A 16,556-nucleotide genomic window follows, 5' to 3' on the forward strand; every position below is an offset into this window, starting at 1 on the left:
TGCAACTTTGCAAAACACACCATTACAATTTTAAAAAAAAAATGCCAGAAAGCATTCAGTTCACCCTCTCTCTCCATCAGTCCAGCCAAAGGGACCAGCTTTTTAATTATCTAGCAAGAGAGTCAGTAAAACATCCCAACCTCCTTAACAGGATGCTCAGGCTTCAAACTCATTATCAGATCGCTTTTTATCTTTAAGAGTCAGCAATTTAAACTCCCTCCAGTGTTATAATCACCACAACAATTATGGCTCCACAGTGCAGCAAAGTTTTGGAATGCTACAGACTTGGAGCCCACTGCTACTACCACAAACACCACAACACACAGCCACCGTCAGGCAGCACCACACTGGGAAGCTCAATCTGCTTACTGGAACAATCTTTAAATAGTATTAACTGGCAGACAGTGTTTCCTCTAACTCATACTGCAGCAACGCTAGGGGGTTGTAATGCATCCTGAAGAGAACACAGCACATACTTCGTAAGCCATCCTGTAACTGGCTCTTATTTGTTATAGGTTCAACTCTCCAATAAAGTGGGCTGAAAAAGGCAACAGGAAAAAAAAAGTACATTTTTGAAAGTATTACTTGAAAGACAGCATTTTTTTTTTCATAACAATTACCAAAAAAAAGGAGAATATTGAAAAAGAAATTTCCACTTGATCAAAAATAGTAAGCCATAGATGGCAGCTTCAGGCTCTAATGTTATCTTTACGGAAGAGAAAAGAATACTCCCATATGTTTCAGACACAAACTTGAAAGGTGAGTGAGAAGTGGAATAAGATGAGTTTGGAACATGCTTTCTCAAGTGCTTAGCACCCACCAGGTAAGATTCAGGCATTAATATAGTTTGGCTAGAATTTAGAAGTACCTTCCAGGAGGCAAACACTTTCTAAACCTGTCTGGTGTACCTAGATGTCAATGAGGGATCTGGTGCCTCTTGGAAATCTGTTCCTTATTAGATTGAATAATCACTCTTCTGAATGACAGTAGAGGTAAATTCAATATAAATTATTTTGAAGATCTGAAAGGTTCTCTCCCAGCATGATAATTACGGTGTTTCCATTTCTGTTAATGACATCTAAGAACTGGAAACACAAGCAGCGGCAGAGGATTAAGCAATTATGGAGTATTAGACACATTTGAAGAGCAGGGTCACAGAAAAAGACAGAAGGAGAAAAGAGAGTGAGCATGCTGTGGGCTGCTCATCAACTTGAAAGCTATAAAATATCCCCCCTTATTCACAGCTTGCTAGCTGTAAAGGACAAAGGCTCACAGTACAGATCAGCTATTCTTCATTTTCCCCATTCTGGAGAGCTACTGCTTTTATGGGTAAGTAAAGCTCTTATTAGAGATCATATCTATCTGTAGTTAACATGTGATTAATTTTCTCTCATATAGGAATTGCAAATATCTGTGATAGAAATAGAAAACTAATTTAGGATCATTTAAATATAGAAGTGTACTTCTATGATAAATGCACTACTATAGGTGACCTGAAATTCTTGTGTGTCCTATTTCAAACAAGACTTAACATCACATGAAAATTAAGGTTTGTTTAAAGAACACTAGCAAATTATGAGAAAGACAATGACAAATGAACTTAAAGCCTTGGCAAATCATGAGTTCTTATGAATTCAAGTATTTTGAAGGGAACTAAAATTCATTGCTCTCTATTGACAGTACAACATACATCAAAGCAAAGCTGCTCACATATGCCTCTGCATACTCATTCCACTTTGTCAAGTGCTACTGAAAAGACCGGAGCTGCATTTAATTGGTCCGGCCTTTGAATATGTTTCGCTATGGCTCAACTCTTAGCCTAGGTAAAGTTAGAGTGTAAGCCCTTAGCTATGATTGTTCCATGTGAAAGGAATGACGTTCATACTGGATTTAAAATACACCTTTGAGATTTTAACTTCCATTATTCTCCAGATCATTCAAAGGTACCAGGTAACTGGATCAAAGGGTTCAGCCTTCCACCTTCATTCACATGATGGTAACTTACTCCACAATTAGACCTCATGACATCAGTGGAACTAATTTTAGTATTACTCAAAATGTTTAAAGGGGAAATAATCTGTCTCTAAGTAGAGCATGACAACTGAGCAGCCATTTAGAGTAATTACCTTCCTAGTCAATTAAATAATTACTCAAGTGAAGTTAAACATCTCAGTAGTTTTGGGACACTGATAAAAAAGCAGGTGAAAATTTAATTTAAGAGCACCTTAAACAGTCAGAGAGATGGACACAAAATATAGGTGGACTAAACCAGTATTACACAGGTATTGCTTCTGGCTAAACCAGCTATATTCATACAGAATTATTTCTGTAGGACTTCCTATTGCGATTCAGGTGGAGATAACTGAACTTAGTGGATTGTTTCTCCTCCTATTCCTACATCAGTTATGTGTACATGTCCTACTTTCCAAATGTTCTGTTCAGAAGGATTATTCTTTTGAGGCATTTGCTGATCGTAGCTCAAAATTTTTATTCACATTTTTTGTTAGTGCTCTTTACAGCATGCATTTGGTCACACAGCACTGTTTCTGCTCCCCAAGTATGAAACTTTGGACAGGAGAATAATAAATGACAAACCAACCCATACACTTCTACATACAGATTTGTCAAACTTTGCTTTTCAAAAGAAACATTCATTCATGTAAACCCATGTAATAATTCAGGCAATTTTTAGATGTAAGCTGTGTTACCTTCCTTACAACTAAAAATATTAAAAGTAACCTGGACAATATTACAAATTCCTTGTGTGCACGGTTCTCAACTTTCCCCACCATCTTGCCATTTGCTTCAAAAGCATTATAAACTTAATACATCAATACCATAGGGAAATCCCACAGCTGCTGCTTTTAATTCAAGCTTTTTTTTTTTCTTATAGATTTTTAAAGCATTGTGTCAGATGCACTTAAATAAATTGGAGTCAGCAAAGCTTGTTGCTTTCCAGTACCTAATGGAAATTCAGCCACTTTTGTTCTGTAGAATTAGAATCTAGACTGCAAAGTCAATAAAGCTATCCTGACCTACATGGGCCAAAGAAGGGGAGACAGGTTCCCAACTTCTCAAAGTCTCTCAGCCCCATTTCAGCTAGATGTTCTTTGTGAAACAAAGCTCTTGTACTTGAGGAAAGACAGTTAGTGAAGTGCTACTGGGTATGGGCCTTCAATATCTGTGTTTCCATCTTTTCTTCTTTGTTTCTAAACATTTGTTTGCGTCACAAGGTCACCAACAATCTGAAAAAATTGCCTTTTTGCTTTGTGACAACCCAAGTAAATTTTGATACATGCTCACCTAAACCCATTGTTCCTGTGCTTTGGGATCCCCCTACCTTCATTAAAAAAAGCTAAATTAAGTAAATAAAATATAGTGCCACTTGGAAAGAGCTGAATTATCTTTTCACTATTCTAATACCAAAATCCAATTTTATGAGGAGCTTTTTTTCTAATGAAGAGCTGATTTAAAATAAAATCTATACAGAAAAAGTACTTCATTCAGGACTCAGTCCTGCAAAATTATAGTGACAGTATATTCCTATTTATGACTGGTATATGGACTTTTTTAGGGTCCTTTGTAGATTGGAGTGTAAAATTACCATCCTGTTTAGTCTAAAAATATTTGTGGATAAAAGCTGCTCAGCTTTACTGAAGACCTCTAGAAAGTCCTTCAAAGACACCAGTGCCAGAAAAAAAAAAAAAAAAGTAAATGTTATCCATTTAAGATAAATTAGCCCTTGTTACAAATAAAAGAATATTTTACTTTTAAGATGCTAAGAAATACCACAAATAAGTATTTGGAATCTGCACTGTTCAACCTATTTGTTGAAACATTGAGCACTCCAAAGCTATTTCATCAAAAGCATTTTATCATTCTTTAACTTATCTGTGCAAGAAAAGTAGAACAATAGGAAGAAATCTAGTTACAAAGTACTTAGACCAAAATGCACAAGTTCACCACAGCAAAAGAATCTTATGACTTGTTCACAGACACTTCCTTCCCCCCTTGATTGTTTCCTTTTTTTTCCCTTTCTCCAAATTCCCTCCCATACACTTTGATATATGTTTAGATATTAAAAGACTGACTTATTTAATTTCTAATGATTGTAAGCATTTCTTCCAGGCAAATAAAAGTGAGAGAACCTGCAAAGACTTTTGAACCTGATAGTTCTAGGTACTCTCCAAAAAGCTTGTAGAGCATTATGTAAACACAAGGTTGCGCATGAAAACCTTATTGCAATATTCAGCCCAGGAAAAAATACCCAAGATAGAAGTTATTCATGTTATCTTGCATAGGCTGGAGCTATTGTAGACATGAACTCTATCTAAAATGCTTTACAATTGAATGTGTGCTAACTGCTTTAGTGAATTTATTTCATTAATACAACCAGGGTTTTCTCAAGATGTCAATCTGTATAAGCCTGCTCCCCATACTGTTTGGTATAATCACCCTCTTACATTGGCAGCAGAGAACAACTACTGGGAGGTCCCAGAAGCAAGTCCTCTGCAGAGCTCAAGCTGCATTCCAGTTCTCCCTGCGTGCTCCCCCTTCAATGCCCAGGCAACACCAACCCACTTGTGCAGCAGATGTCAAACCTATTTGTACAGCACACGTAGCATTCGGTCAACATAATTAAGTTAAAACAAAAAATAAATTACCCAAAACAAATCTTCAAAAATGTTAGGACACCTGTGTCTGTCTACATACCTTTAAAATCTGATCCTTCTTGCTCGACTGGGAACAAGCACAAAAGTAACACTTCATAAGTGTCAATGAAGTGGTGTACCAATAAGCAGATTCTGCTGAGCAACTCAAGTTTTGGAGCAGAGCTCCAAAATATAGGTCATATATTACAGCAGCATGGTATTTGGATTAAGCACTAGCAGCTCTTGTAAGGCCGTAATTTTTAAAATGTGTGTGTGACCTCAGAATGATCCTTTTTTCAGTATGAGGTATCTTATACTGCATAAAAATAGACAAACACACACCCCCACTAACTAGGAAAAAAATATCTCTAGCATGTCCGTTATGCAATCAACTTTGAGGATATCTTCCAAGGATCTTCTTCACATCCCTACGAAGTTATAAAATGGGTCAAATACACGTCAGGATTATAATACGGTAATACTGAGCACTACAAAAGCTTCAGACAGTGCCCACAGAAAAATTGCCAGAATTCATGCAAGTTCCCACTGCACTCTGCTTTATTCTTGAAACCTCTAAGATTAATAAGGAGCCTCGCTAACTGCACCATAGATCAGTGGCTTTTTCCAGATCTTGGGTGGAGTCATACAAGCAATTAGTATGGACAAGATAGGTGCCAGTAGAGGATGAGTTGCCGACAAAAGCTGTGTCCTTTCAAGAACTACAGAAATACACTTGGGGGGGGGGGCATTGTACCAGAGAAGTAGAAAAGAAAGCAATGTCCTTTCAAGTGTGGCAACATAGGTTTGTACTATAGCCTCCTAAATCTACACAATACACCTACCTCAAACAGCATCTGTCACACACAGGTGGAACAGACAAATGCTCAGGCCTGTGAGTTCCCTTGCACAGACAACAAACATTAATTAAACCCCAGAACTTCACGAGTGTTAGTCTGGGCTGTGGCACCTTTGTGCTGTGCCTATTTAGGCGGAGTCCAGGCACAAAAGGCCAATAACTGCATTTGCCTCATTACTTGTCATCTGTCCGTGTAGGTCCCACACTACTGGGCTCCCTGGTAGGGCCTCCTTGCTCTGTCAGCCATGCCACACGGCTGGATTTCCCAGCGCAGCCAGGCCTGTTCTCCACCTGCTGATGCTCTCTTTACGGCCGACACACATTCTGGCTTCAGTTGTGCATCACCATGCTCCAGCGATACCTATACACCAACCAGAACACCTACAACCAACCAGACGGCTTTGCAACAAGTCCCTGTGGAGAACCAGATCACATACACTGCCATGGCCAGGGATGAGGCTTCTCTGCTTCACTGCAGAGGCAGCAGACAGCTGGAAGTCAGGGATGGCACATCTTCCTCCCAGCTCTCCAGCCCACCATTCGGTGTTCTACCTCCAACTCCTGTCAACAACTTTTCTTATGACAACACATGCTGGGGTCTGGACACCACCAGCTTTATTGTCACTGTCTATAGTCTCTAACATCCACCTACGCTCCCAACAGACTGTCTAGCAGGGATAGTTGAGGACTGGGCTGATGCTTTGATATCACAGTGCAAAGGCTTATTTTTTCACAGCTGCTCTTTCACTTGGCTGAAAAAACCCTTGTAGGAGTTGTCAGCCAAAGGAAATTAGTGTTTTCTCTGCTATGGAGTCTAATTGGTTTTTCCTCCACTGACAGCTCTTCAAGCTAAATTTAGGGAGCCAGGGAAATTAGACTGAATGCTACTTGGCTGAGACTACGGCCTACTTCCCATACACACATGACTAAATGGAAGGGTGCCTTTAATTTACCTTGTGCTGCAAAACTACAGAATGTGAGCAAATAGCAAGCCCATCATTTAAAAGATAACTACTTAAGATGTATATTAACTGTGTGATCAAAGGTACCTTTAGAGACCAACATCACTCAACAAATGGAGGAAACGAGATATCCAGTAAGCAAGCAAGCAAGACAGAGGGATTTCATTCATTTCCATAAATGAAGTCAGTCAATTTATACCCAGCTGTCACAATTTGTCCAATTAGTTATCTGCTCACATTGTTGTAGTCAGCATGTAGCTTCACCAGCTCTGATGATTTATCCCTGTGTTTCGCGACACTTGCTGAAATCAACACCTCCTAGAACTAAACAACTATGGAAAAAGCTGAATTCTGATTTAAACCAGCAAGTTTCCTGACCTCTTATTTACAAAGAAAAACCTGCAAATGTGACCCAAACACAAATTGTTCATGGAGGAAGACAGTAATTTTTAGGTGCGTTACTCATTGCTGTTGAGCATAGTACATCTGTTGCTATTCCTGCAAGTCTGACTTCTAAACCAAAAACCTGGTGTTCCCCTTACCTTCTGTGAGGAGTTAAAAACACCTGGGAGCTCAGGCTCAGCATTAGCCTATGAAGCTGGCGTATGTCAAAAAGACCTATTCCATAAGCACTGAGCGTCAGAGTTAAATTATCAGGCACGTAAAAAGGCGCACATTTGTACACAAATTTACAACATTGATTCCTTTACAGTAAAGTGAATTTTATTCCTATTCTTCATCCCTCAAAAAAGGAGTAAGTTTAGCAGAGTACAATTAAGCAGCTTTTCATGCTAGGGGTCATCTCTTCAGCACATACGCTCTCCCTGAGAGCACTCGCTGGCTTTCTTCTGACTTATCTCACTGACCTGTTTTAGGTTATCCTAGGATAATCATATTTTCCTCTTATCTGTTTTCAGTCAGGGTTCTGCAGCCATTTTTCTTATTGACTCCACAGGGCACAGCATCAGCCACAGGCCAGTAGGATCTGCTTTCTACCCCTTTCCACGCACACACACACACACTCTTTCCTGTATTCCCTCCTTTGTGGAATTCAATGATCCAAAAATAATTTGCCAAAACAAACAAACAAAAAGCTGTTTTCCCCCTCCCAATCAATTGCTATTTTTCTCACTAGTGACATTGTATCAATTTGTGTTACCACAAGGAATATCAGTATCACCTTTTTCCAAGACCACCTCTTCTGAGCCTGAATTTCTCTACTAGTTTTCTGCAAGTGTCATCTTCTGATCATGTGAAGCATAGCTGAGTCTCTTACCGTTAACAACGGAAAAAGTCTTTGTTCACGCACTTACAGCTTTGTACTTCAGTCATTGCACTGTGGAACTCTAAGCTTCAGCCATGCAATTCCCACCCAAATAATGTAACATTTCTACATCTCCCTTAACTGCTTACATTTTCAACTTCTTCACTCATGTTTTGCTCAAGGTAAAACTATGCACAGGTTCTCAAAGGAGGAAAGTTATCGATTAAAACACCTTCCTGCATCAGCACACTCTCTTCTTTTTAAATCAGCCATATGAAAGTTGTCCTTCACCACTCAGGGCATTCATATAGTTAGTAGAACTCTTGCTCAGAAGCGAACCACCCTGTCCCCCCATCTGTTCTCTGACACCCACTCTGAATATGCTTGGAAAGAAACCTTGGCATCAAAGCCCAAAGAACAACTGTGCTTTCTGAAACAAACTGCAGGCCAAACAGCAGATGAATGGTAGGAAACCCTTCAGAAGTAAAGGCAGACTGGTGGTGATCAACAGCTGAGAGATTAAGGAATAGTCCAAGGCCAGCTGATGGACATATTGTAGACATGCGAACACCACAGTAAACTCCCTCTAACACTTTCTGCTCCCCACCTCCTTGCAGTGCTCTTCTGTCTAATGGTTGGTGTTCAGGCATTAAAAATTCAACACTCAGCATCCAGCCATGGCAACCAGATGCTGACCCATTTGTGTTCAGTTTCTGTTTTCTTTTTCTAGTTTACTGCTAGGTGGTTCCTATTATTCTTTAACTCATTTTTTGACAAAAATTAATGACATATATGACACCACATCAAAGAATGAGTATTTGTGGCTGTCCTGGCTGATCTATGACAATTAAGATAATTTTAGACATGGATTAGAGAAAGTTTTCTTAAATGCCTGCAATTAATAGAGAACATTAATGTAAGTACTAACTAGTCAGGCTTAAATTCCTGTTTTCATCATCCCTTCAACCTGCAGTTCAGGCGAAACAGTAAAAATCTCCTTAAAAACCTGCTGCATTCTCATGTTCTTTGAATAGTAAAATGTTCAAAGGTGCATCCCACAGGATCATAGGCACTGAACAATGCTCTAAAGAGTTCAGAATGGGTCAGTGCAATCCCGAAAGGCTGCAAAAGCAATGGGCAAAGGCTAGTTTTTGTGGACAACACAGTGGGCTTTTCCAGTTCTTGGCAACAGGTGTTTTTAAAACATGCTTAGAAACTGTACGTATTTGGCCATTAACATTGAGAATATTTACCAATAGTCTAGACCAGGAGAAAAGAATATTGAGGAAAGTATGGTCCTTTTCAGATTCTGAAAGTGGGCGGAAGGAGAAATTTCAATTCCCAGGTAATGACATGGCTCCAGCCTTCTAGGACAACCTATACTAGCCATCCATTCCTACTCCTTTCCTCCCTGAAGAGGGTTACTGAAGGATGCAGGGGCAAGAAGAATACAAAGGCTATATATGCCCATATGATCATAAACTACAGGACTGCCCAGGCTGAATTAATTCAGAGTAGTGTTGGGTACCATTCCAGACAACATTTTAGCATTCAACCCCATCCTGCCATAGACATTGGATCAAGTCTTAAGCTCAGTTCAGCTTAATAAAACCAAGGACATTCCAGTGAACATCCACCAAGAGAACTGCAAATTAAAATGCTGTCTCAAGGTTTCAAAAATGTTTCAAAATATTTCTTCTCCCTTTTGTAATTTTAATAAAGCAAATGTGTCCAGAAAGCAGAATTCATTTTTTGTCCACAGACGTTTTCTGTCAAGTAACTTCCATGCAGAAAAAGTTAAAAATACCCAGTCAAAGGAACCCTTAAAATTTACTTTTACTGTGAATTCTTTATGACTATAGAATAGACGTGAGTAATCTAAAACACTTTATAGAGAAACAAGAGAAAAAAAAAAATCAGGTGAGGAGATGTTCATAATTATATCCTGTCATCCTTAGAATATTGGTTTTAAATTCTCTCCCCAGCTCCTTTTTAATCTAATGATTTTTCTCCTACATCTCATCACCCTTGAGTGCAGTGACAAAGACACAAAACATATCTTTTAACATGGCCGTAAGTGGCTTTTCATGGAGACATAGATAACAGCTTATCTGATTTATATGACAATTTTCTTGCCATGGGTTTGAAAGTCTGAAGAGATGGAGGATCTGTTCCTCCAATACTTTACTTCATGCACCAAGATAAGATAGTTCTATTGGAAAGAATATAAGTCAGCCCAGTCCCAAAACAGCTGCATGCCTTTCTAGAGATAGAATATAATAACTCACCACTGGAGAAATTCAAAAACCTTTCCTCAAATGGAATTGCACCTTTCTCCTCCTTTCCCTGTAGGGCCACTGAAGTAACCAAGGGAAGCAAAAGCTACTTTTTTTGACAGCAAACCTGCTATAATCATATAGCTGTACCATTCACCGTCAGCAGGAATGTAATTGACCTTATGGGATTTATTGGCTCCTAACACACATACACTCACCAGCCCTTCTAGATTTCTCCACCTCCAATTAAATATAATATCACATTCCTAGACAAGGAGACCTGGAGCCTTACCTTCTACTACTATTACTAATTCTTCTACTTGGCATGCAGGCATATTTGTTCCCATAGGTTTATATGGGAGATGCAATGGACCAGGAATTATTTTTGTTATTTTAGGGAAGAGCATTAAAAAATACTGTGATCAAATGGAGGCTTACAGCTACATGATTTTGCAGGCAGCCACATGAATAAGAATGCAGGTCAACTTTTCATTTTTTTTTATTATTAAATTGCTAGACAGACCCAACAGCTATTTTCCAGTATTATGACTTGAAATTTTAGGTTTTTTCAGGACTCTTCTTATGTCTTCCAGCTATTCTTGACCTATAGAACTCTAGCAGTTTATCAACATGGACTCTTATCCCTCAGCTGTTACACAGGATGCATTTAATAGAGACATATGTTCCCCACCCTGGTGATGATTTCAACAAGAGAAAACAAGAATGCATTATTTTCTCTCTCAACCCAAAATTACTTTGTGGAATTCATCACCAGTCTATGTTCTGGAAGCAAAATTACAAACAAGTTCAAAATAGTTTCATGAATTTAAGTGCAATTAAACAAGATGAAACTTACAGCAAAGAAAATCCCTAAGGAGTTGATTACTAAAAGTTGAGAAAGTAGAAAAGTTGGGAAAGGATACATACTGTTGTCTTTTACTGTTCTTTAATTATCTATTACGAGAGATATTACACTGAGCTAAATGGACCTCTATTGCAAACAATTACCGCATCTTTATGTTCTGGAAAAACACATTAACTTGTTTTCCAGCTTTGAATAATAATAATAATCACCATCATCAAAGTCCATGGAAGTATACTAAAGGTAAGTGGCAAAAGAATAAGTTTAGTAAGTGAAATTACTGAAGGAAGAGGAAGCAGCAGACACACAAGGCTACACATTTGACTAGAATGAGTTGTTTCAAGCCCTCAAACAAATTTGATCATACTGACTTCACACTGCTCATGATCCACACAGGAATAAATAATATTTGGTATTGCAAGAGAGCATCTATATTTCCTCTAGAAAAAATAGAATGTAGTTCCTACACATGGGAAAGGCTATAAAATGAGGAAAAAAATCAGACAAGGCATTGCCATTTTAGGGGGGGGGGGGGGAGGGGGGAGCATATCAGTCACTGAAAAATATAGAGATGTGTGGGATTACTTCTTTCTCACTCCCCGAGGACTGTATAGGTCAAAACTTGTGCTGGGAATTGACACAGCAATGGTCCAAGGGATCCAAAGAGCTCACGCCTCATAGCTCTTTCCCCACTGCAGAAGACAGATGAAATCTCCATGGTGCAGCCTGTTTTCTGCATTATTGTTTCTGCTCTCATCAGGATGATCAAAAAACAACTCCCACAGCAACAGTCTGGTTCCTATGCCTCTACTCAGTACCTTATGCACAGACTTATGCGTGAATTAATAATCTAGCCCTTCAGCTCAGGAGAAAAGCCTTTTGTACTTCAATCTCCAGAGATTTCTAAATTCAGACCCTGCAGGTAATCAGTGAGAAAGTAAAATTAGAGCTTTCCAGACCAGAGAGCCCAAGTCCATTTCCCCTACTTCTACAGTGAATTACTAAAGCTGATCAACAATATTCTGATAAAAATGCTGATTCAGGAGAACGAAGAATATTCCTTGAGAATGTGTTTATTCTGCTAAAACCCTCCTTAGAAGCCGGGCAGGCAGGCACTCCTCGCTGCCCGACCAGCTGGCTAGCCGGGCTGGCTTCTTTCCAGCTTGCCTACCAGCCAGCTGGGCAGCAGGCCAGTGTGCCAGGCAGCCCCCAGCTGGGGAAGAACCACATTTGCAAAAAAACTGAAACAAATTGTTCTGTTTTGCCTGAAGTTCCACCACATCTCGGTTCTGTTCCAGCATGGGATACAACAAAATGTCAACAACCCAGAATTTTCCATAGAACAGAAATACCCTTTTCTGGCCAATTTTAGTCACAATCTGTATGTGTGCTGTTATTATCGCCTCTCCACAAAAATAACTGTGTCTTACAAGGTCTGCTTCAATTCCACTTCAAAAGCATAGACTTAAAGACAATGAGTAGTGAGGAATCACTCCCATGTTGATTAATCAAGTTTTTATAAAAGAAGCACAACACAATAAAGTTCTGAGTATTTGAGAAAAAGGTTCAGTATTTTAAGACTGTTACAGTTAAATACTGCCTTCTGCAAGACTTCTATGAAAATAGCTCTTTAGTCAGCTACTTGGTCGATTCTGCTGCTTATAGTACTAATTCCACAACACTACAGACTGCAACCAGAGAGGTATTTTGCAAGGACTTTGTCATCATGCATATGGTGTTATTCTACTGATCTATTCCCTGGAGAAATAACAAAGCGCCTGGATTTCTAATTACCACTATACCAAGCTAACGAGTGACCAGTTCCCTGCTATTTGTAAAACAACCTCCTCCAACTTAGAAGATATGGTCACCTTTTCATCTTTCTATATATCCTAACCATATTAGAAACGTAGTTGCAAATATCACTATTGCTCTAATTAGAGGACAGAATACTAGAAGTGAAATGCCATACCTCATGCCAACACATTCTGGGTCTTGATAAGGATGAAGTCAGAGTTCAATAGATAATTCATTCTCACAGGCTCCTAATTTATTTCATGTTGCTCTATCAGCAGTTGTAACCTTCTGCCCACTCCCACTAGATCTAGTTTAAGATCAAAGCTGATTCAACTGTCTGGTTGAATTTTTTCAGATGATGTTTTTTCCCCCTAAGAAAACTGCATTCTACCTGTACTTCTTTCATACAAAATCATTTATTCAGCAAATTGTGGCAGAAATGGACAGAAATGGAAACCAGTGACTAATGTTAATTTTTTAAAGCAGGCCAAAGGATTTCATTCTTGTTGTACATCTATCTATTCCAGGAGTTTTCAGCCTGTTTTTGTTAATAAATAAGGTAACAAATCCAAAGTAATCTATTTAAAAAAAAAAAAAAAAAAAATCAATTTTATGCTTGTGCTCCCTTAGCACATGATTTTGAAGAGGCCACGAAAAGACAAGCACATAGTCACTTTAAACTACAAAGCCTTTCCAAGAGACATCAATATATACAGCCTCAGTTTCTCACTCAGAATAAAAAAATATCGAGGTTCCCCCATCTATATTTTCAACCTGATGGATCCAGCCATTTTTCTAAAGGTGGCATCTTGTTTAAAGCACAAAACCAAAATTGTTGTTGGTCTTACATAACAGCTTTTAATTTTTAAAGCCAAAGAATTTTTCTTCTCCAAGGACTATAACAGCCTTTAATTATGTTCTACTTCCCCTCCCTTTAATTCAACCTCTCTTCAAAACAGCTCAAGACACTTCTGGTTCCTCTGAAGTAAATTCCTTTATGCACTAAATTAATGCATTCTAATTTAAAAAAAAAATAATAATCTCACAATAACTAATGGACACATTAAGGAAAGAGAAAATAGTGAATCCATCAGACAACAGAAATAAATGATGAATTATTAATCCTCGGCTGAAGAATTTCTAGGCCAAGACTCATGACTCATCTTTTTCAGTGAAATAGTTTTTCAGTGAAGTAGAAATGCTATTTTACTACAATTTTGGTAACACCTTAAGTTATATTCTGCTATAAATTAAATACTTCAGCCGTCAGTTTTCTGATGGCATTATTTCTTACATTCATTTCAACCACTTTAGATCTTTTTGTTTTCAGGAAGTAGATGGAGAAACCTTCAGAATGAAAGAGCAGATGATTTAGAACAAATCAATAAAATAAATGGTAACCAATTGTCAGGACTGGATGTTATTCCCCAGAGTTTATAAGGAATTAAAAAAAATGAATCATCAAATCATTATCTGTGACATGCAGAATGCCATTTAAATCAGCTACAGGATTAATAGGGTGGAAAGCAGTAAGAGTGCCATGAGTTTACAAAAACAGTTGCAAGGAATGCAGGGAATTAAAGTACAGCAGTCTGATCTCTGCATAGGTAAACTGTAAGATTATAGTAGAGCACAGAATTACTAAATACAGATACGATAAAAAAGTAGAGAGTCTATATGACTTCGGTGGAGGCAAATAATACTCAATCTCTCTCTCTTTAAATATATTTTTAAGGAGCAAGAAGGTGAATAAAGGAGATACTGTTGATGCATTTTGATTTCTACAAACCTTTCAATAAGGTTTATCATCTAAGCTATTTTGGGATATGAGAGAAGGTTATCTGATGAAGTCTGAAGAGCAGAGTAAAGACTGCTTTCACAGTAGAGAGCCATAATTATTAGAGGTTACCTTTGCTGGAGCCTGTGTCATTCAATATATTCATAAACGATCTAGAAATGGCAGAATGGTAAAGAGTTTTGGGATTATCTGGAGTACTCAAAATTAAAACCAACTGTAGAGCGTTGCAGAAAAATCTTACCACCCTGTATGACTTGGGATAAAGAGGCACATCAAGTTCAGTGTCTGTAAATGTAGAGCAACATACATGGGGAAAAGATGACCTAATTATGAATAATGGTGGGGTTTAAATTAATTCCCTCTGCCCAGAAGAGATCGAGTCATTTTGAGTAACAGCACAAACCACATTCTCAAATAGACAATTAAAAGAGTAGAAAACAAAACATTACAATCTCTGTCTTAATCCCAGTCCACCTGCATCTTGAAAACACTTTCAAATTCTAGTTCCTCACCTAAAAAAAAGAATAAAAGTGAACAGGAAAAAGATTGAGGCAAGTTACCAAAGCTTCTGTAGAGGAAATATTAAATGAATTGGCAGAAGAATTACAAAGGAGGGATATAATAAAAATCCACCTAATCATGACAAGCATGGGAAGAGCAACTAGTGAAGGATCATTCCTTTCTCTTACTACAGAAACTCAAGGGCCATTAGCTTTGAGCTTTTTGGTAGATATTTTAAAACGAAGGGAAGTATCTTCCTCTTACAACAGTGAAACTGTGGAACTTAATGTCACCGTGTGCTGTGGAGATAAAAGGTATGAATTATCTTAAATAGGTAATTAAAAAAAAATTTCTAGAAGTCCATCAAAATGTATTCAATACACTGACGTAAATATAAGGTATGTTTCTAAAGGCCAAGGTTGCCAGAAACTAAGGGAGAAGTATGTTACCATATCTTTTCATTCTGCACTCTTTCAGTGCCTGCTACTGGCCACCATCAGAGTGGATACACAGCTAGCTGAACTGCAAGTGCTATCTTTATGATAAAGAGATATTTAGAAATAACAGCTTGATTTGGGTTCTCTAATTATTCCTCCCTCCTCCTCACCTCAAACTCTGCCACAGTTATTATACATTTATTTCTTTTTCCACATAGAATTTATCTCTGCACGTTTATGCCTGCACAAGAGCTATGTGCTGTCTGGGAAGTGGACCAAGCCTTTGCCCTCGTGCTCTTGGATTAAATGAGTTATTTAATGAGCATATTTAGATCTGGACCCTTCAGGAGATGATCTCATGGTCAGCCATTGTCACTGAAAAGAAATACCAGCAAGAACTCAAAATATTTTCCATACTGGCTCACCACAGTTTTCTATCCCATTCTGTTTAGAATCTCTGAATCAGCACCTGGAGTACCTTCGGCTCTGTGGAGATGACACAGAAGCTGAAGATCAGATTCTTGAAAGTCTGAATGGGATTCTCCTGGCTCTTACTGAAGATAGCTAAGTATCACTCCAGATCACTATTTAACCATTTGCACAATCCAAAAGCATTCATTGGAGGTTTTTGTCTATTGTGATAATCCATATTACAGGAAGTGACTGCTGCTGGAACTATAGCTGTCCTGAGCCTGTTTTGTTTTTTTCCTTTCTCTTTATATACTCGCAAATCTACCTGTGACCAGATAAAGCTACTGGTCACTGAATCACCTGAAGCTGCAGAGAAATTCCAAATTTAATATTCTATTTACTACAAACTCCTAGGATTAAATTGGGGTGACCCTATCAGGTCACAAATTCAAAAAAGTAATTCCCAGTCTCATAAGAAAGTCTTTAAGGTCTCTGCACATGGCCCTGAAATGACATAAACCTGCTTTTATTTGAATCTCCTGGCAGATGGTGATTTACTACCTTAAGGACAATTAGCCATATTTTTGATGAAAAAAAGGCTAAGGGAATTTACTGTTCTAATTGCTAGTCTAATAAAAGATGTTGTGCCTACCTACAAAATTAATTGCTAGGCCATACCTCAGGAATAGAATCTTAATCCCTGACTTCCCATGCCTTACGCAAGCATCCTTTTATAGTCA

General features: G+C 38.3%; 1 protein-coding gene across 1 annotated transcript in view; it reads left to right on the forward strand.

Annotated features, from left to right (window-relative positions):
* The first annotated feature begins 1,159 nt into the window (after positions 1–1,159).
* LOC126042535 (rap1 GTPase-GDP dissociation stimulator 1-like) overlaps positions 1,160–16,556 on the forward strand; it is a 38,526-nt gene continuing 23,129 nt past the window's right edge. Inside the window, 3 exon segments of the mRNA XM_049809718.1 lie at positions 1,160–1,272; positions 1,275–1,329; positions 15,858–15,968. Coding sequence (XP_049665675.1) covers positions 1,189–1,272; positions 1,275–1,329; positions 15,858–15,968 — 250 coding nt within the window. The 5' untranslated portion in view covers positions 1,160–1,188.

The sequence above is a fragment of the Accipiter gentilis genome, chromosome 9 (genome assembly GCF_929443795.1).
Source record: "Accipiter gentilis chromosome 9, bAccGen1.1, whole genome shotgun sequence".
NCBI classification, from domain to species: Eukaryota; Metazoa; Chordata; class Aves; order Accipitriformes; family Accipitridae; genus Astur; species Astur gentilis.